This window comes from Lissotriton helveticus, chromosome 7 (genome assembly GCF_964261635.1).
Source record: "Lissotriton helveticus chromosome 7, aLisHel1.1, whole genome shotgun sequence".
In the NCBI taxonomy this organism is placed as follows: Eukaryota; Metazoa; Chordata; class Amphibia; order Caudata; family Salamandridae; genus Lissotriton; species Lissotriton helveticus.
In genome coordinates, this window is record NC_136068.1 from 1,015,709,028 (window position 1) to 1,015,731,395 (window position 22,368).

General features: G+C 46.2%; 1 protein-coding gene across 1 annotated transcript in view; it reads left to right on the plus strand.

Annotated features, from left to right (window-relative positions):
* Positions 1–22,368, plus strand: part of ITK (IL2 inducible T cell kinase) — a 385,858-nt gene that overhangs the window by 206,506 nt on the left and 156,984 nt on the right. Inside the window, exon 7 of the mRNA XM_078653711.1 lies at positions 10,556–10,621. Coding sequence (XP_078509837.1) covers positions 10,556–10,621 — 66 coding nt within the window. The remainder of the gene's footprint in view (positions 1–10,555; positions 10,622–22,368) is intronic.

Below are 22,368 nucleotides of genomic sequence, written 5' to 3' on the forward strand. Positions count from 1 at the left end.
TAGAGGGACCAGGCAGGGCTGCCCATTATCACCGCTGCTCTTTGACATCGCCACAGAGCCACTGGCGGCGAGATTGAGACAACATAACACCCAGAGAATCATAGGTTTTACCTCTAGGGGGTTATTGGTGTCCCTTTACGCGGATGACATAACCATCTTTATGCAAAACCCAGCGGATAATTTTGACCCCCTCATGAGGGAAATAGTGCGATACAGTGGCTTGACAGGTATAAACGTTAACTGGTCTAAATCCACACTGTTGCCGCTTACGGACGGCACAGCGCGCTGTCATACCGAATTCCCCATCACCTGGGTTGCAGGGGAAGTAAAATACCTAGGGATACACATAAGCCGCTCCATACAAGATCTGTGGCTCTTAAACTATGGCACCACGGTGGATTGGCTAGAGACCAAAGTGAAAAAGTGGATCACCCTGCCGCTGTCACTGACGGGGCATATAACAATAACCAAAATGGTCATACTGCCTAAATTCTTATATCTGTTTGCGAACATACCACTGCCACTTACGCTAACCTTCTTCAAGCGCATACGCTCCGCCCTGCTTGAACTAGTGTGGGCGGGCAGACAGCCCAGAGTGCAGTGGAAAGTACTGACGCTTCCTTTTCGTCAGGGTGGTCTGGCGGCCCCGGACTTCGAGCTCTATGCTTACTGCGCCCAGGCCCAGTACCTGCACTTCTGGCAACACCCAATCCCATATCAGCCTCACGTGGCGATTCAGCAGGATGTATCGGCACCTACACCATTGACCACGACGCTATACCACAAATACAAACGGTCGCCAGAAGATGTGAACACGGTGGAAACGGTGCGATGGGCCTTGCAGAACATCGCGAAGCGGGCAGACATTACTGAACTGTACGCCCCGTCCATGCCGCTAAGCGGAAATCCCTTATTGGGTCCTTTGAGGGATGCGGCGATCTCTGGAAGGGCACGAAAGTGCGGCCTGTTGGTTGCCGGCGACCTATACCCAGACGACACATTTGTAGAACTGGGGGAAATCTGCGAATCGGAGGTCCCTACGGCTTCCGAACTGCTGCTCTACTACCAACTGCGAGTGGCGTGTAAGGCCAGGTACCCGATGTTCCCTGCAGTACCGCCGTCACTTTCAGCGCTGGAAGACATGCTGACAAACAGCTCTCCGAAAAAACTGATCACCCGGATCTATAAAATTACACAAGACACGGCACCGTGGATACGGCCTCATTCGAAATCTCAGTGGGATGCAGAGGCGGGAATAAACATAACTGACAAACAATGGACGTTCTGCTGCACTCAATTAGAAAACCTGTCGCCTAACTATAGACTGCGACTAATACACTTTAATTTTCTGCATAGAACGTACCGCACGCCTGCGCAACTCTTTAAAATAGGATTACTGGCTGAGTCTCGGTGTTGGAGATGCGGTGCAGAAGATGCAGATTTCTTTCACCTCACGTGGAGCTGCACGCAAATGCAGCACTACTGGGTAGAGATCTTTTCAAAACTGGGACAAATAATAGGAGAAACGATGCTTCCTGACCCGCTGGTGGCCCTACTGGGATTTGTAGCCGGCGTACCCAATGCCTCAAGGAAATTAGCTGCCCTGTTACTCCTCTTGGCAAAAAGGCAAATTGCGCTACATTGGAAGCGTCAAAATGCTCCAAAGGCGGAACATTGGATTCAGTCGGCGCTATACTGTCGAGATCAACTGACCACGTATGGGGAGCTGCTACCACTGAGATCTAGGCCTGCTGACGTCTGGCAGCCCCTGACGGCCTGGCTGGCTGGAAGAGAGACGGATGAATAGTAGATAGTATGGAACTGAGAGCGACTGGTGATGGGTGATTGATGACACATGGGATTTGGAGAGCTAAGGGGTTGGTCTACGAGGAACAGGATGGACAAAGAGGCGACTGTACACGGATGGACATTGGACAAGGGCCTGTGAATAGACGACTTGACGACTGGAATTGAGTGGTTTGCCTGCTGGGTTGATCCCCCCCCACGCTGCCCCCCCTCCCCCCTTCATACACATTCCACCACGTCCTCCTCCCCACACTCGACGTAAACTACTGCCAAATGGCCCTGGTGTAGATGACGAAGTACTCTTCATAGTGACAAATTGTAAATGACAAAACTCAAAGCGTTATTGGTTTAGTTTATACAGTTCTTACACATTAATGCTACATGATCTGTACAACTATATGCGTTGTGTGACCGCAAAATGTGGTCCAATTGGAATTACAGATGCTGCCTGCCTCTGGGTTGTTGGCTAAATAGTGGTGTACTGGCTTAAAACACAGAATAAAAGTTTATAACCCATAAAAAAAACAAAAAAACAAAAAAAAACCCCTGTAAATAATCATGTTCTGTAAATTTTGCTGACATAACTAAGTCTGACATCATATCATTAATACTTTCAAAGTCCCAATCATCAGAGAATGTACTCGGTTTTACAAAGTCACTTAATGAAACCTTAAATTGATGAGGATACTTCAAGAGTTCGACCGGGCCATATATATCGTAATCTGTTTTGTCCCATGCTACCCCACCGGGTAATGGATTGGCTGTGAAGTTCACTGAAGAAAGTTCTCTTTTCTCGATGTGTGAAGACTTGTGTGGCTTTAGGACCAGGTTGATGTTCTGGCTTGCTGTGTCCATTGTATTTTCCCTCAATGAAGTGTCCCAAGCATAGTACCATGATGAGCCAAAGCAGGAGGAAAAGTACACCTAGCACCACCCAAAATTCAATCCATGGGGAAATCAGATAGGTCTCCTTTAGTTGATGAAAAAGTGTTTTAGCCTTGTCTTTAAAAGTTGTTGTTGATGTTGGCTGTTCCTCAGGTTCGCTCGGATCCTCAGAAAAGTCATCGAAGTTGATGAAGTAGCCTGACGCAGTTCTGTCAATTATTGGAATTGCTTCTGGATTTTCCTTTGTTTTATTAGTATAGTCTGTGGCTACATCATTGTAGACAGGTGTTTCTTGACGAATTGTTACAATTTGGGTTTCAAGAGGCATAAGTTCCATGGCTTTGTTGCATAGTCCTTGTTGATTCACTGTAGGTTTATCAAATGTGATTAGTCTCTCAGTTTGAACCTCTTGATTTGTAGCAAACTTTGGTGTTCTGCTACTTCTTGGGAGTCCACTTGGCCTATTACTTATTATTGGCCACATGATTGTGGTTTAACCAGGTCGATTGATACAACTCGGTTCTCCTTTTTACCAGCAAGGGGCGGTAGTAGAACTGATCTTGTTCCGTTGACAGCTAAGACAGGTACTGCTTTTCTGTAAGAAGGCCCAAATTCCTTCTTCACCGCGATTTTCTCTCTGACCAGATCCCCAATCTTTGGAATCCAGACAGGCCTTGCTGGGACAGGTGGTTTCTCTTCAGTGGCTGTTGGCTGTTGTTTCAACTTTATGTTGCTCAGGTCTTTTCTTGTTTCATTTAAGTCCTGTAAAATAGCCAAACGATCTTTGATATCAAAGCATTTTCTTTCTACCACTGAAGTTTCACTATCGAGGTCCTGGATATGCATTCTAGTCCCGAACAATAGTTCGTACGGACTAAAACCTTTTAGAGAATTTCTTGGCAGATTATTAAGACTACGTTGGACACTTATTAAATGTTTGACCCACCCAACACCCGAACCTAATACCTTTGCCGTTATAGATTGCTTTATGTCTCGGTTTTTTCTTTCCACAAGCCCGTTTCCCTCAGGATGGAAGGGACAAGAATACCGCAATGCAATGCCCATGCTGGTCATGGCCTCCTTATAAGCTCGAGAGCTAAAAGCAGGACCTTGATCAGAGTGTAGCATGCCAATTGCGTATGTGCCGATAAAGACTCGCAAATCTTTTATAACAGTTCTGGCGTCAGCCGAGCGCTGGGGCCACATCCAAATGAATCTCGTGCAGGAGTCCACTGCGACCATGATGTATTTATAGTTGCCATCCCTTTGTAAGGGACCACAGTGGTCCAAGTAAACACACGCTAATGGTTTATCTGAGAACAGAAGGGGCGTCTGTGCTGGTCTTTTTACCGTTGAAACTTTCATTTTTTGGCATATTTCACAATCTAGAACATAGTTCCTAGTTTGTCTTCTCATTTGTGGCCACCAATATCTCTGTTTTAATAATGATACTGTGGCCGAGACACCAGCGTGTGCAGAGGCGAGCCCTTCATGTGCCGCTATAATTAGTCCTAACCTATGTTCCATGTTTGGAATTGCCCTATCCCCCACTCCAGGGATTCGAGCAAATGGAATGTTATTCCCATCAGTTATGTATGAGTACTTTACTGGAAAGCCTTTCGGGAGTGTTTTTATCGCATTATTTACTGTAGCACTGACAGCTTGTAATATGTCGCTGTCTATTTTTGTTTTTGACCGGGTGATGGCAGCTACGGAAGCCGTTTGCACAGCTGCCTTCGCGGCCTCATCAGCCAATGAATTCCCTGCAACGTGAACGCCATCACGTTGATGACTGAGTGTATGTATCACGTGAGTCTTTTGTAGTTCCTTTTGTAAAAGAACTACTTGTTCCCAAAGCGTTTTATGCTTGATTGTGCCACCCTTTGCATCTTTGAAACCATTTAGAACCCAATTCTGCAAGTATTCATTATAAGACTGAACACAATAATACGAATCGCACACTATCAGTGTGGGGAATTCGCGATCAGTATTTTCAAGCGCCATCTTAAAAGCCAGTAGTTCAGCTCGCTGAGCTGTACAATCTCCTAGAGTTTGTGTTTTAATGACCAGTGGTCTAAATTTTCCTTCGTGCCAACGACCTTTAACAATCGCGCACGCAGCACTGTAAGCTTGTTTACCCCCAACTGTGCTGATCCGTCTGTATATATTATACAGCCGTAGTGTTCAAGGGGCAGGATTTCGGTCGGCAGAGGACATTCAAATTCATATTGGAGAAGATCTTGTGTTTTTAAATTAGGATCAAATTCGTAGACCACGTCTGTTGCAGCAAGAGAATTAACCCATTGGATCCATCTAGGATGCAGCGCTTTAGCATTTGGAATGCTTGCCTTTGTTACCGCTTCTAGGGCTGGTACTGGTGTAACGATGATTATTCATTTACCTTGTGCTAGGGCTCTTTCTTTTGCTACCGCAGTCTGAACCGCAGTTAGAATTTTTTCAGTTGAGCTAAATTTAATTTCAGCTTTTGTGTACAAATGTGATTTGTATGCTATTGGTACCGTTTCTCCCTCATTAGAGGTCAGGTATGTGAATCCGCATCTTCCTGGGATGACTCGGATTACAAGGTTGCGAGTGTTATCGCGTGTTTGCAGTTTTGTTTTAGCTAACATGTCTGTTTGCAATGATCTCAAAATTTCTGTGTGTTTTTGAGTCCAATTGATTGTTTTAAAATCTGGTTTTATTAGTTCATAGAGAGGCTTAACCCTCTCTGCATAATTTAGAATGTATGTTCTTCCGAAATTCAGGAAACCTAGAATTGATTGTAAGTTTTTCAGCATTCTTGGTGCTTGGATTACGGCACATTTCTCTAAGAAATTGTCTGCCAGGCTTTTGCCTTCACTTGATAATTCATATCCTAAAAACAGGACAGTTAGACGGGCAATTCGTGATTTTTTAAAGTTGAATTTGTAACCCTCTGCTGTGAACCCAAGTATTATGATGTTCACTCTTTTTAAGTGAGTATCCAAGTCGTCATCTGTTAGATAGATGTCATCGACATAAGATAATGCCTCATCATCATACATTTGTAGTAACTCTGTTACTCTCGCTGAGAATAATCCTGGGCTGTTCTTGAACCCCTGGGGGAGTCGACAACATTTTTCTGCGAGCCCATTATTGAGAAAGCGGTCAAATACCTGCTTTCAGGTGCTATGTTTTGACAAAAGAATCCATTAGAGATGTCTAATGTTGTTTTGTATTTTTTGCGCACAATGTTATTCATTAGTGCTGCACTATGTGAGTTTTGTACTGCAAAAGTTTTGCAACATGAGTTAAGGTGTCTAGTCTAAAACTAGACGATATGAATCGTCTGGCTTGGAGACAGGAAACAAAGGGTTATTCATTTGAGAGGTGCATGTTTCAATCACCCCCTGGTATTCAAGTTGATCTAAGATCTCCCTGACCTGTTTTTTAGCTTCTTGCTTAATTGGGTACTGCCTTTGTGCAGTTGGTTGATTTTTTAACTGGATTTTGTGAGGAGGAGAGTCCTCATCCCATCCAACATGGTTTTTATATAATGCAGGAGCTTGGGCTACTGCCCACTTTCTTGCAAGTGTATATTTTTTATATATTGGAATGTGATTTGAGAAGGCAGGCATAATCATTTCTTCGCCATGAGGGCACTCCCTGACAAACTCCGGTGGCCAGTCTTTTTCAGCTAAAAGGATGTCATAGCCTTTTGAGAGGTTATCCCAAAATAGACCCCTTATTATCCTAGTCGTATCTCCCTCTATACGTAATGTTATTTCGTATATTTCATGAGGTTTGCTAACTCTGGTATCTGCAGTTTCCACCTGAATGTATTCATTCGTATCCACTGTCTCCAGATGATTCATTAGGATGCTCACTTCTGCTGCGCTGTCTAGCATTGTCTGAGCCCACTCTCCGTTTTTCAGCTGTGTCCTCAGGATCCTCGGCATGTTTGACTATTTTAATGCTGGCTACCTTCTTTTTTGGAAATTGTAGTTTTTTACTTTGATGAGCAGGTTCCTTGTCTTTGGACTTGACTTGCTCTTCCCTGTGTTCTGACCGTCCTCTTCTTTCCGATTTCTGCGAGGAAGTCTGAAAAGATCGAGAGGGACGTGTATCAATATCTTGATTAAGCCTGGGCGGCCAGCTACGCTCCGTGCACGGAGTGCACGGAGTGCCGCCTCCTACGCATTTTGCGTAGCCGGCGTAGCCAGGCGGCACTACGCGCGCTCCGCAGACGGAGCGTAGCCGGCCGCCACCCGCCTCCCTCCCGCCCTCCCTAAATACATAAATAAATGTATAAAAAGCTTTTTAAAACACTTACCTTGTCTGCCGCGTCCCCAGGGCTCCCTCTCGCCGTCCCGCGATGCGCGCCGCCATTTCGGATCCTAATGCGCATGCGCGGGCGGCCGCGCATGCGCATTTCTCGTGAGGAATGCGCATGCGCGGCCGCCCGCGCATGCGCATTAGGATCCGATTCGGTGGCGGCGCGAACGGCGGGACGGCGAGAGGGAGCCCCGGGGATGCGGCAGACAAGGTAAGTGTTTTTAAAAGCTTTTTATACATTTATTTATGTACTTAGGGAGGGCGGGAGGGAGGCGGGCGGCGCGGAGTGGGGCTACGCGGAGTGCGCGGGTGGACGTAGTTGTGCGCCCACTTCGCGTAGCTCCGCGGAGCCACACTCCGCACACTACGCCCAGGGTTAATCTTGATATCTATCAGGTGTCTTCAAATTATCCCTATTTCTAAGGTTGTATATTTTCTCAGAGGGCTCGCTCTGGGGAGACCTGTGTCCTTGGTCCGGAGATCTTTCTCTCCGCCGAGGAGACTTTCCTCTGGACTAGAATCTTTTTTCTTTGGGAGTGGATTGTTTATTTCCATCCCAGCTCTTTTTTGGAGTGTTTAGATTATTTTTAATAAATATCTTTTCAGGATTTTCAGTTAGTTGGGGTTTTACTGGTTTCCCACCCAAACTATCTCTTCCTAGTTCTTCATAGGATTTTTCTATGATTCTGGCAAGTTCAAATGGTTGTTCTGCTATATCTGTTTCCTTCAATTTCTGGCAGATCGCCACAGAAGCTGCTTCTGCTTTTATGTTAGATAATAATAAAGCTGAGACCTGCTTGAAGTCTTTCAGTAATTTCATACCCAGAGTTAAAGCAGGTTCTGGGCCGTATTCATTTTGAATCTGTCTTAGCACATCGGGTATTACCGCCATGGACGGAACACCATGTGTTTTTGTGTAAATGGAAGCAAAGACTGTGCCCCGAGTGTCACAGTCCTCCACATGTGGTGCGATCCCCATTGGAAGGCAGATAGTCAGAATTCTGTGTTTCTCAGTAGTGGTAGTATCTGGAAATACTGCCTCTATTTGAGTGATTTTTTGTGCTAACCAGAATGGAATTTGTTCCCGTTTTGCGGGTACTTTACCCAGACATGACTGTATGTTCTGTGGTGTAATTTTGTTTGTGTTCCCCTGATGAGGGATCAGCTGTGGAATGTTAATAGCTGGTTGGACTGTTGAGGTCCGCATTACATATTGAACTAATTGTCTATGTATTTTAATCAGTTGTTTTAACTGTACCAAAAGTTCTGGTATTGACATTTTTTCAATGTCGGGTGTGGTGTGTAGCTGGCTAGAACCGGCCACGTTGCTCCTGGTCTACCTAGTGGACCGAGCCTGGTGATGTGATTATTATGTTTTAGGGCGCCTTTAAACCAGAGCAGGTGCTCTTGGTATTTTAATGGGATTTCCACCTCCTCGAAAGGAGTGTACTCTTCCGGAGGTTCCTCTACTTTGTAATAGTGGAACTCATGTGTGACAGCGTTCGCTGCTGGAAAGTTTATCCATGAATAGAATACCTCTGTCTGCCGATATTCATGTGCCTCAATTACGAATATGACTGTACCACCTCTCGATGTTAGTCCATTTTCTATTAGTTTAAGAGTTATAGTTTTTCTTATGCTGACCGGGATGAGTTTTGCATCCGGGTCTTGCTGTAGGAGACTTGTGTCTTCCGCTAGGAGTTGAGCTGCTATTCTAGCTGTCTCACTATCTCCTTCTCCAGGAAGGTTTTTTTGTTGCAGATCAAGTTTTCAAGGAAACAAAGATTAGGTGCACAATATTTTGGAACACTGTATCCTCACATTCCAAAAAGCTCACTTTACATCGTTCCAACCCACAGGTTAATTATTAGGACTGTCCCAAATTCGATCTTTGCAAGCCGGACAAAACCCATAATTAAAAGCATTCCCCATGAAATGAAAAGTCGTAAAAAAGGAACAATTTAGATGCTGAGTGAGATAAGACATGTGCAAGGAAACTAAAAGTTAACGATCTCCTGAACATTGATTGCCAATTTCAGACAACGATCAGCTAGTGAAACTGGTTTTGCAAAAGGTCGGTTTCAGGTGAAAGGGTCAGTCTCTCTGCAGTTCATTCAGAGTCAGAAAAACCCAAGTTAATATATGCACGAACTCAGAAGGCCAGGCCACTTGTTCGTTGGGCCTACTTCACAGGCCTACGTGAGGGCAAGACTTAAATGGAGTCACGAACAAAATGGAGTCAGGTTTGAGAATTACAGAACCTCAGTACAGGGCTCAAAGGAGATCTGAGATGAATTAAACAGTAAAGAGCTGGTTCTGACTAGCTAACAACTAAATGGTACCAAGGTAAACAGATGGATTCAGGTCACAGAAGTTAGATAGCGAGGACATGAGAGAATTCACAGGAATAGAAGAGTATCTTCAACCACCAAGAGAGAGTAGAGATCAGCTCAGAACAACCACAGGAGAAGGAATGGAACACTTACACCCACATAATAGAAAGAGGGGAATTGTTACCAGTGGCAAAATAACAAGTTGGGTACACATTGTTAAGAAAAAATACAGTGCTTATAATGTGCTCAGTGGATATAAAATATTGGGACCTGCCATTGGAGAAATTTAAAGTGAGAGTCTTACACTAAAGATTTTGAAACATTTGGAGTTAGATCCATCAGAAGGGAAGAAGAAACAAAACAAGGCAGAAATAGTTGTGACTTGGACAATTTTCTATTGGTCAAGAGGTGCTGAGACTGACTGTAAATGAAAATGAGGACTGAAATCACCCACGGGGGAAGCTCAAAGTAGCTGAAGACTTCCAACCCTAAATCTCTTGTTGACTCCCCTTATTCTAATCTCCTGCTCATTATTTTTCCTATAGCTCTTACCATTCTCTCACTCATTTAGATCCTGCTGGCTCTTCTTCTATAGTTCCTGCTTATTTTATCCACAGTCTTCTGCAGTTTCTGTATACGGGGTCTTCAGAAGTTCCACCAGGCGACCATAAAGCATCTACCAACTTTGCAAGATGATAACCCCCAGCAGACTCAGGAACGAGTTACCCCTGCATCCCACTAACTTCACAAAGAGTCTCCTTTGGCTCATGTGTACTCCATGAGGGTGTCCCGTAGCTACAGATAACTATACAAAGAGTCCTATATAGCTTCTGTGCACACCATTAGACTATCCTCCAGCTCCTGACAGAATCTTAAGCAGCTCCTTGGTACCCTATAAGAGTTCCTTCTATCTTCATCTACTGCCTCTGGGATGGTGGCCTATAATTCATGCTGCATCTACCTGCTGTGTCCTAATAATTATTTTATAACAAGAAACAAGACTTCTATAGATCTTGCTAGTCTGTGGCTCAATGAAGGTATCCAATAGCTCCTGGCGACTCACCTCTACTGTCTGTTTTGCAGATGGAAAATGCCATGTCTGACTAAGAATAGATCGTCTACATGCATGTCCCTTGGTGTTGTCACCCAATAGAAGCCTTTGACAGACAGATTACCATTAAAAAAACAAATTAATATACTAGGTATTTTTTTTACAGGCATGAAGGTTATGCACCAAGTAGCTACCTCGTGGAGAAGAACCCTAAAAACCTGCACACATATGAGTAAGTGAATGTTCTTTAATACCTTCATGTAATACTACTTCAAAGTGCTCTACATTTTCTGGCTGCCAATAATCAAATCACTGAGCATCATACAAGTGTGTATTTAATAATTCACCACTCATTAATTGCTCAGGCGTGTTACTGAATACCAACGTTTGTATAAAATTGAATATAGTTAAATGGCATATCACAATTTATATCTTGAATTATTTCTGGATAGTTACTGTTGTGTTTTATAGCGCAGATATATCATGTTGGTGTTTTACTAACCTTTCTCCTACCTTTCACTAACGAGACACTGAGAGGGGATGCAGACTTGTGTATTTGACGTTTTTACGCTTCCAGGCTGATTTTAGATCCTTCTGGTAGTGAGGAGACAAAGGTGAAATCATGCAAATTACTACCGTGTGCCTTTAACAGCTGCCTTACACACGTAAGCAAGATGCTTATCAAAAACTACATCACCCCTGCCCTCTTCTCATTCAAAAGCCTACCCACAAATGCATGTTGCTTCCTCAAGCTGCATGTATCACCTACATTGCCCTAAAGGTAAGTACTCCCATGTACCACAAAACCCAACAGATTAAAGAGCTCTAAAAACCTATGAACCAAGAGCAAACTTGTTCTTGACATCCCCAAATTTGAAAAAAACACTTTTCCTAGTCTCTTCTCTAGCAGCTCACCTAAAATCTGGAACACACTCCCCACACACATCAGAAATGCCCCCTCGCTCACTAGTTTAAAAAATCACCAAAGTCCCTCCTCATTGGCACATAGAGTAACCCTCAATTTAGAACCTTGCCCGGGATCCTCTCCTACCTTCTCTTCTCACGCCTGACAAATGCAACACTGTATTGTAATCAAGCTAACTAAAACTCTGATTAGAAAATCTAGGCATTTGCAGCCTATCCGGCCTGGACTGTACAATGTCCATGGTGCCCTTATCCTGTTGTTTTTATATTCTACATGTTCGCCCTAATTAGAATAATTATCAATCCATTAACGCCATATAGAAACGCTATCCCCACCCTTCGTTTGCATTCCACCTTCTGCACCCTCATTTATCCTTGGTATATCATTTTTTTATTGTATCTCCACAAATAGCTATGCTAGTTCCTCTCTATGTATGTCTCTCTGGTCTAGTCATATCTGCCCATCTCATGTAAGGCACCCACTCTCCTACATGTATTAATTCTCCTAAATGTATAAATCAAATGTGTATCTACCTACAGATATGTTAAATGTAGTATGTGATTAGTAATTTTACTTTGTTTCACTATATGCATCTCCATGCCACACCCTTTTCTGACCATCCTATGAATTCCACACTCTCCTTTTACTCATTTAAAATAATTACTATGTAATTTCTCCTAGCCTCCTATTTTAATGATAACTTATTTTGCTGCATTATATTGTACTTTACTGTAAACTGTATATTGTACAGTTCTCTGAAGACCACCTGAATCCGATTCACACTTTATGAACTAAATTACATAAAATAGGATACAATAAACAAACGCTGCACTCCTGAAGATTGATGTGGAGAAGGGTATATTCAGCACTTCAAAGTGACACAAATACACTTGCAGGTTTAATAAATTAAAAAGTCTTCAATCGAATGCATTCAACATGCACGGATGAAGTAGTAGCCATAGTACTTCCCAAACAAATACATACCAGTATCTGTGATAATAGACAGAAAGTCGGGCAAATGTATTTCCTCACAAGTTGAATGGGAAATAAGACTGTGAATGGGTTGTTGTAGACCTTAACGTTGAAACCATGAATAAATCCAAGTGTTCTCAAGTACCCTTTGTTGAAAGTCGCCTTTAAAAATTAACAGAACTACAAAGAGGGTGATGTGATCCTGGACCAAAAGAGTCCCCTTGTTGGTGATACTCAGATGGAAGTAACAAGCTTACAAAGCTAGTCGTGTGATGAAGAATTTCTTCCAAATCCCAACTTTGTTTTACTTGAAAGGAGGAGTTTGAGAGGTTTAAGTAGCTGTCGGTCTCAACTAAGTGAACGGGAGTACAGACAGTAGAGCTAAAAGAAAGACTAAGTAGATGTAAATCCCCGTTTGGGGGCCACAGGGAAAGCAGGTGCTACTGGGCTAAGGCTATTGGAGCTGGGTTGCAGCCTCTACTGTTCTGGGTTCCGTCCTAATATGGCTCTGAAAACGGGGCCAAGTACAACCCCTTCAATACTTGACTCTCAGTGGTAGCAATGGCAAGCAGTCACGGGCTTCTCAGGGAGGTTAGTGTTGGGGTATAGCAGGCCTAGCACTCTACTCCACACCCAACAGTAGCAATAACATGATTGTCTAGCCCAGTTCTTCTCTTCATGTAAAAAAAACCTTTGGTTTACTATAAGGCCCAATAGTACCCACAAGACAAAAGTTATGAGATACCTGATGTGTGGGTGTGAGTCCAGTATGCTAGTCGGTTACTCCCCTTTCACTCTACCCACCCTCACTTGTAGGTTAGGGTCTCGTGGTGTAGTAGCTAGTTCATGTGCAGTGCTACCCCTCCCTTAGCATACAGTCTCTACGGCTGAAGCAATAAATAGTCTGTCACCTGTTCTATGCAGCAGCCGGGGCAGTCCTTCTGGTCTTACTCTGTGCTCACTGGAATTGTGCTGGGCTGCAGTCAAGTCATTCCGGGTGGGTGCAAGCTGCTTGGCAGGATCCCAAGACAGTGGCTTGGGAGGTCGGTTTCTGGTGGTGGCTGTCTTGTGGGTTTCTACAGTTTCTGCAGGTGGCATGTATTGATGTTGCAGCAGACCCATCTCCTCTGATCAGGTAAGTCTTGATGGTGGTTTTTCCAGACTTTCCTGGAAATTGGTGATGATACATTTGTCACCCCGAGTGGGATGGGTATGCTCAGATGTGAGTCCCATGCTCTCCACACCACTGGAGTCAAACTATCATGGCTGAAGACGGCTGATAGCCGGAAACCGGTCCTGGGATGCTTGATTCCGGTCCAGGAAAGACATGGCTTGGCAGTTCGGGCTGGACTGTTCCCATGAGGCACAGGGTCAAGGCTGATTTGCATATGGCCATGTCTGAACTGGGGTGGTGTGGAGTGCAAAAAAAACAAGGGATTTAGGCCCAGATCTCTTTACTGGGGTGAATGTATGACATTGTTCTGCATTCTGTCCATCAATTGTTGTTTTTGCATTTGTCACCCCGAGTGGGATGGGTATGCTCAGACGTGAGTCCCATGCCTTCCACACCACTGGAGTCAAGCTATCCTGGCTGAAGACGGCTGATAGCCAGAAACTGGTCCTAGGATGCTTGATTCCAGTCCAGGAAAGACATGGTTTGGCAGTTCGGCCTGGACTGTTCCCATGAGGCACAGGGTCAAGGCTGATTTGCATATGGCCATGTCTGAACTGGGGTGGTGTGGAGTGCAAAAAAATGATGGATTTAGGCCCAGATCTCTGTACTGGGGTGAATGTATGACATTGTTCTGCATTCTGTCCATCAATTGTTGTTTTTGCATTTGTCACCCCGAGTGGGATGGGTATGCTCAGACGTGAGTCCCATGCTCTTCACACCACTGGAGTCAAGCTATCCTGGCTGAAGACGGCTGATAGCCAGAAACCGGTCCTAGGATGCTTGATTCCGGTCCAGGAAAGACATGGTTTGGCAGTTCGGGCTGGACTGTTCCCATGAGGCACAGGGTCAAGGCTGATTTGCATATGGCCATGTCTGAACTGGGGTGGTGTGTTGTGCAAAAAAACAATAGATTGGGAGGAGCCAAGACAGCGACTGTGATGGCCGCCTAAGACCTCGGCTCCGCGGCCCTTCTCCTCCGCGTGGATATCCTGTAATTGATCCTGGACCTATTTCACACTCCCATGTCGGTGAGGACGCCCGGTCACAGGTCGCGTGATCCCGAGGTCTCTCCCAGCCATACACCCGGAGAAACATCCATTCACATCTTGCAGCCTGCAATGGCGTTGGAACCGGGACTGTGCGTTATAGACGGGGCCGGGAACTGAGTGAACAACAGCGGTCACCCGTGCGGGGGAGGAGTTGGTCAGCTGGAGCAATGAGATGATCGGCTTGCTTCTTGCCGAGGACAGCTAGAACAACTAGCAGTGCGGATCGGAGTATGCCCGGCGTAGTAATTTCGAGGGATTGTGTAATTATGTGCCTAATTGCAAGTGGCCGATCGGACGCTGTTGGCCGCCTGGCCCGCTTTTGGCGGGCTGCTCCCGAATTTTCGCATGAACTGCTCCCTTTCACGGATGGCTCGCATCGGATGCTGCCAATTGGGCATTTATTGATACTGCCCTTACAGAATTGCTGCAGTACTATGGAGCCTGATATGCCTTTGTTTGAGGCTCGGTCCCACACGTTAGTGGAACGGCTTGCTGACCACATCGATAATGTGGAGTGTAACACCCGAAGTGCTGGCTTGCAGCAAGGAGGGGAGTGCATGGAAATGAGGAGCGTGGAAGTGTTGGCACATGGAGTTGGATTAACGTGTCGTGACCTTCTAGCGGCTCTTAGTGCCCTACACTCCACCCTGGAACGTGGCGCCCAAGCATTGGGGAATAAATTGGATGCCATGGTGTCTACCTTGAGACTTTCGATTCCAGACAGTCTTCAGGCTCACGATGACCTGCCTGGTTCTGTACCCGGGAGGAGCGCGATGGTTGCCCCTGTGAACATTGCAATACCGGAGGTCCCGGTTCGTGTGGTAACTGGTGCGAAGGCTTTCGGATGTTCGGACTGCTCGGTAGGACTAACACTGGATCCAGAGGTGGCAGTATCGTTCTACGCTATGCTCCCGAAGACCCTAGTGCTGCCTCAGATACTGTCGGACTTTTTGTTTCTCCTCTCCCTCCCGGATATTGTGCATGTGAACTGGAAGATACGCTTCGGAGCGGTATTAGGATTGTTGGACTGCCATGCTGATGACTGTGTTTGTGTTCAGATATGTCGCCTCATTGTGTGTGGACTGCAGTCTGAGCTAGATTTGAGGCTCCGTTCCCTCGCAATATTCGTTATGGGAATGGGTCGACTGCGGTTGGACTCCGTTTGTGCATTAGATCGCACGGGACAGGGTTGAGGTCGTGTCCTGGATTGCTGGAGTTTGATTTCCTGGTGACTATGTGGGACATGCCTTCTGTTGATTGAAATGATGGTCGCCCGGGTGCCGATTTGAAGGGCTGGGATCGGATGGGTGGGTGGTTGGGGGCCAGTATAATAATTCTCTCTCCTCCTCCACTTTCTTTCTCTTTTGTCTTACTAAATTTCGGGTTTCCATTTAGGGCGACGGGCACACTGCTGGGGGGGTAGGCCATGGCCTTCTGCAGGGGTGCGGGGTGGGGGGTTGGCGGGGGGGGTTCTTTCTATTTTCTTGTTTCCTCCTTGGTTCTATGGCCCTTTTTCTTTATTCTTTTCTGCGTTATCGTTTCACAGGGGTCCTGTAGTGTCCTCAGTTCTTTGTGGGCTGGGGCATTGGTTTATCACGTATAGTGATTGTAATGATGGCTACTTTGTATTGTTTACTTCGCCCTTCACTCCCACTTTAATTGTTATGCTGATCGCCGTTACACATTCTGATGGCCAGCTGTAGGTCCTGAAACGATCGCTTGGCATTGATCCTGTAATCTCTAGAAACTTTTAAAAAGAAACCTCTTTCATCCTGGTATCGTTATGGTACGGTCACTATCCTGAGCTACAATAGGGCAATTGGAAGACGGAATGTTGCATGCTTATGGCTTTATTGATTTGCTTGCCCGTGATTGTAACTGCTTTACGTACAATAAAGGTTTTCAAAAAAAAAAAATCAATAGATTTAGGCCCAGATCTCTGTACTGGGGTGAATGTATGACATTGTTCTGCATTCTGTCCATCAATTGTTGTTTTTGCATTTGTCACCCCGAGTGGGATGGGTATGCTCAGACGTGAGTCCCATGCTCTCCACACCACTGGAGTCAAGCTATCCTGGGTGAAGACGGCTGATAGCAAGAAACCGGTCCTAGGATGCTTGATTCCGGTCCAGGAAAGACATGGCTTGGCAGTTCAGGCTGGACTGTTCCCATGAGGCACTGGGTCAAGGCTGATTTGCATATGGCCATGTCTGAACTGGGGTGGTGTGGAGTGCAAAAAAACGATGGATTTAGGCCCAGATCTCTGTACTGGGGTGAATGTATGACATTGTTCTGCATTCTGTCCATCAATTGTTGTTTTTGCATTTGTCACCCCGAGTGGGATGGGTATGCTCAGACGTGAGTCCCATGCTCTCCATACCACTGGAGTCAAGCTATCCTGGCTGAAGACGGCTGATAGCCAGAAACCGGTCCTAGGATGCTTGATTCCGGTCCAGGAAAGACATGGCTTGGCAGTTCGGGCTGGACTGTTCCCATGAGGCACAGGGTCAAGGCTGATTTGCATATGGCCATGTCTGAACTGGGGTGGTTGGAGTGCAAAAAAACGATGGATTTAGGCCCAGATCTCTGTACTGGGGTGAATGTATGACATTGTTTTGCATTCTGTCCATCAATTGTTGCTTTTGCATTGTCACCCCGAGTGGGAAGGGTATGCTCAGACGTGAGTCCCATGCTCTCCACACCACTGGAGTCAAGCTATCCTGGCTGAAGACGGCTGATAGCCAGAAACCAGTCCTAGAATGCTTGATTCCGGTCCAGGAAAGACATGGCTTGGCAGGTCGGGCTGGACTGTTCCCATGAGGCACAGGGTCAAGGCTGATTTGCATATGGTCATGTCTGAACTGGGGTGGTGTGGAGTGCAAAAACACAATGGATTTAGGTCCAGATCTCTGTACTGGGGTGAATGTATGACATTGTTCTGCATTCTGTCCATCAATTGTTGTTTGTGCATTTGTCACCCCGAGTGGGATGGGTATGCTCAGACGTGAGTCCCATGCTCTCCACACCACTGGAGTCAAGCTATCCTGGCTGAAGACGGCTGATAGCCAGAAACCGGTCCTAGGATGCTTGATTCCGGTCCAGGAACGACATGGCTTGGCAGTTCGGGCTGGACTGTTCGCATGAGGCACAGGGTCAAGGCTGATTTGCATATGGCCATGTCTGAACTGGGGTGGTGTGGAGTGCAAAAAAACGATGGATTTAGGCCCAGATCTCTGTACTGGGGTGAATGTATGACATTGTTCTGCATTCTGTCCATCAATTGTTGTTTTTGCATTTGTCACCCCGAGTGGGATGGGTATGCTGAGATGTGAGTCCCATGCTCTCCACACCACTGCAGTCAAGCTATCCTGGCTGAAGACGGCTGATAGCCAGAAACCGGTCCTAGGATGCTTGATTTCTTTCCAGGAAAGCCATGGCTTGGCAGTTCGGGCTGGACTGTTCCCATGAGGCACAGGGTCAAGGCTGATTTGCATATGGCCATGTCTGAACTGGGGTGGTGTGGAGTGCACAAAAACAATGGATTTAGGCCCAGATCTCTGTACTGGGGTGAATGTATGACATTGTTCTGAATTCTGTCCATCAATTGTTGTTTTTGCATTTGTCACCCCGAGTGGGATGGGTATGCTCAGACGTGATTCCCATGCTCTCCACACCACTGGAGTCAAGCTATCCTGGCTGAAGACGGCTGTCAAGCTATCCTGGCTGAAGACGGCTGATAGCCAGAAACCGGTCCTAGGATGCTTGATTCCGGTCCAGGAAAGACATGGCTTGGCAGTTCGGGCTGGACTGTTCCCATGAGGCACAGGGTCAAGGCTGATTTGCATATGGCCATGTCTGAACTGGGGTGGTGTGGAGTGCAAAAAAACGATGGATTTAGTCCCAGATCTCTGTACTGGGGTGAATGTATGACATTGTTCTGCATTCTGTCCATCAATTGTTGCTTTTGCATTTGTCACCCCGAGTGGGATGGGTATGCTCAGACGTGAGTCCCATGCTCTCCACACCACTGGAGTCAAGCTATCCTGGCTGAAGACGGCTGATAGCCAGAAACCGGTCCTAGGATGCTTGATTCCGGTCCAGGAAAGACATGGCTTGGCAGTTCGGGCTGGACTGTTCCCATGAGGCACAGGGTCAAGGCTGATTTGCATATGGCCATGTCTGAACTGGGGTGGTGTGGAGTGCAAAAAAAACGATGGATTTAGGCCCAGATCTCTGTACTGGGGTGAATGTATGACATTGTTCTGCATGCTGTCCATCAATTGTTGTTTTTGCACAGTCACCTTCCAGATGCAGGAATCCAGAGGTGACCAATCAGTTTCAAGGCACTTTGGGGACGGCTAAGTCCTTTTGGGTGTTCAGGTCCTCAGTGCCATTGCATCTAATCTGTGCTTCGGCACAGAGTGCCTCGAAAGCAACAGCTTTACCTTCGGAGCAGTGTACTCTTCTTCACATATTATGGGTCAGTGCCTGGCTAGCCATTCAGAGAGTCAGCAGGGTAACCTGGGGTGGGCACCAAGTGCTCATAAGAATCTTCTTTTTCGGTGACAGGGGCCTCTTGGTCACGGGTCAGTTGTGCCACGGTTCCGTCACCCACAATCACTGGCACAAAACCGATTTCAGGACATGCCAACCCCTTCAGGCAAAAATACTACAAACGGTTCTGTCAGATACTTGTGCCAGGGTGTTTGAATATACATGGAAAATAATGTATTTAGGACGATGGTTAATTGAGTTGCTCATTTTACTTTGTCGCAGTGTTGCCTTGTTGTACATATTTTTATGCACAAAATCACTTGTTCACTTGATTCACTTACTCACTAAAAAGTCACTCACTTAATATTGTAATTTGGTGAAATGCTCATGTGACAGCCATACATACAAACAAAAATAAGAGTTCAACTATTTGAATCATTCAGTAACTGTTTTAGGTGTGTTTCTTCCGTTGTGCATATTAATTATGTCATGCTAAGAAATTGTGCTATTCGACAGAACCGTTTGTAGTATTTTTTTTCAGTTCCCACGTTCTGAGGGGCACAGGGTTACCCCATTATTAATAATATGAATCCCTTCAGGCAAGCTGATCGGGCACACTCTGGCAAGTGCCATGGCTTCAACAACATGGATGATGTGTAGCTTTTTAAGAACGCTTCAGAAGTGCTGCAGTGTCCTTGATGAGTCCAGTGATGGCCTCCAAGTTAGAACACAAGTCACACTAGTTGTGAGTCTCTGGTCGATGGACCATAGCTCTATGTACATGCTTCTGTCCACACAAGCAATCAGCTCCTGCCATTGGATCAGCTTACCCCTTATCCCTCTCTCAGAGTCCTGGTGATGCCCCCTCACCTCTCGGCAGCTGCATTCTGACAGGCACCACTTATGGTTATGGATTAGTCCTCTGGGTACTTAATGGAGCACCCTTACCTTGCTCAAAGAGAGCTTGTAGCTGTAACAACAAGTGGGTCAGCAGCTTTCACACCTATAGAAGGATGACAGAGAAGAATGCAGATTCTCTGTCAGCCCCTTTCATGACCGGTTAGGGTCAGCTCTGTTTTTATGTGTCCTTCTCAGACTCTCTTCCAGATTTAGCTTTTCCTTGAGCTCTTCTCAGCAGGGTTGTCTCCAGACTGGATCCCCCACAACAGACGCACAAAGATGTGTGAGCAATCTGCATTCAACTAATAATGGCCACACCTGACAGTGATCAGGAAGAGAGACAAAGAGCGTGTACCCATATAAAAAACAGTTCACACCCAGACAACAGGAACTGCTGTAGCACCCTTCACCCCTATCATCTACCAAATGGCAGTTTCGGGAAGACTAAGGAGTCCTCTGTACCAAAATGGTTTCGTTGGATTACTGTCTCTTTTTTTCTACACTTCATTCCTGAGACTGGAGCGAGGGAAACCCAGACAGTTCCCTCCGTCCAATCACAGGAATGTCAGCAATACACTTCCACTGTCTGGAAAACAAACCTCCCCTGCATCTTGTGCACATGACCAGGCCAGTGGTTTCCAAAATTGAACTCACAAGCCTATGTCACTCTTGTTCACTCATGCACTGATATAGCGTGTAACATGCTTCTTGCACACAGCACACATTCCTCCATGCTCTCAGATCTCTGTGCTAGGAGTCTGGGTTCACCATTAGCAGGGCAAATTTACATGGGTGGACCAGTAGGCTTCCACTCCTGTGACATGTAAAAAAGGGCTCACCATGTTACGATCACTAGAAAGGACAGTTTGCTGCACCACCATGCTGTACGGGTGAACTTGTGACAGAGAAAGTAGACCTCTGCGACTACTGTGAGGTTGCTTATTGAACCCCTCCAGGTCCAGGGTACGTCTAGGATCAGTCTCATTTCAAAGGCAGGCCAAGGCCTTTGTGCACAGTTAGGTTAGTGTGAAGGTGGGTCCAAAAACGGGATACAAGACACTCACAGTTGGGCACCCAGGCAAGAGATATGACTGTACACCATACAGGGAACATTCTCTTGCCAACACTAGCCTAATGATGCCTCTGCTTCCCCTGGGAACTGAGCCCTCAGGATGCCGGTAGGGTCCTCACTTTGGGAATTGCGATCTTTCTCCCAACTGTAAGCCATTTCTTAAATGAGAACTCGCTTTGAGACATGCTTTAGGAGAGTGCATTCTAAAGAAATGCACATGCCTCTGTTCTTAGGTCCAGCAAAACACAGCCACCGTTGCAGTAGGGTTCCAAGTACACAGTAACCTAGCTCTCATGGAAGTGGAGGATGAATGGGTAGCAAACTGCCATTTTGTGACTTTGTTACTGTACAGAGCTCAAACAAACATTAAAGAAAAACTGGACACTTATCCAAAGAAAGACGCTATCAAATGTCTCCACCCAGTAGCAAGCAAAGAAGCACAGTGGTAGCCTCATAAATGAGAAGAGGCAATTTTACAGCAACTTGAAGCAAAGAATGTACAAAATAAATCTACTGCTGGAACCCTCTCACAAGCATTCACAACCTGCCTATAGAGAGCTAGATATAGGCTGACACCTGACCCAATCCAAGATATATCCCAGAGTCTCACCCTGGTCTATGTAGAATAGCACAGTACCAAAGAGGACTGAATACTCAGTGATTTAACTTTCTGATGCCACAAATGTACTGGCACTTAGAGGGAAGGATGACACGTACAGATTTTTGCTGCTTGGGGACACGGATAAATACGGAATACAAGTGATATATACAGGGGGGGCGCTAGAGGGCGCGCACACAGAATGGCCGCCTAACGGTTAGGCTCCTGTACCCTGGAGCAAACATCCTCCATTAATCCTCATTTGCTGGTGTCCGAGCAGCTCCGCAACCCACTCAATCTGCTACAGCACCGATCCTCCTGACTCGGTCCAAGTTTGAGGTGAATCTGAGCAGCGGCGACTGCACACTGAGCTTCGCTCGCTCCCTCCGAGGCTGCCGCTGGAACTGCTGTGCGGCGGGGGACGGGCTTCCGGGGCCAGGACAGGCCTGGGATCGTCACGAGGTGGTAGGCCTTGACGGAAGGTCTCAACCGGGGGTACTATCGACCTCGGCTTTCCTGTCTGCGGATTTATCGCCGGGTCACCCTCTGCTTGCTGCAGACTTACAACTGCACCCACTGACATTTTCTTGTGCTATTTGTACTGAAACCATCTTCCCCGGGACCGGATTGGTGCTGCTAAGGATCGCAGAGTGTCTACGGCCCCCTGCTGCTGGGAAGCGAATCGGGACCATCAGTGCGACCTGCCGGTGATTTCTATGGAAGGCGCCCACAGTTACCGTTCTTTGCCCTCAGGTATCGTGCTGCGACGCTGTTCTCCGGGGAGACGGGCGATCT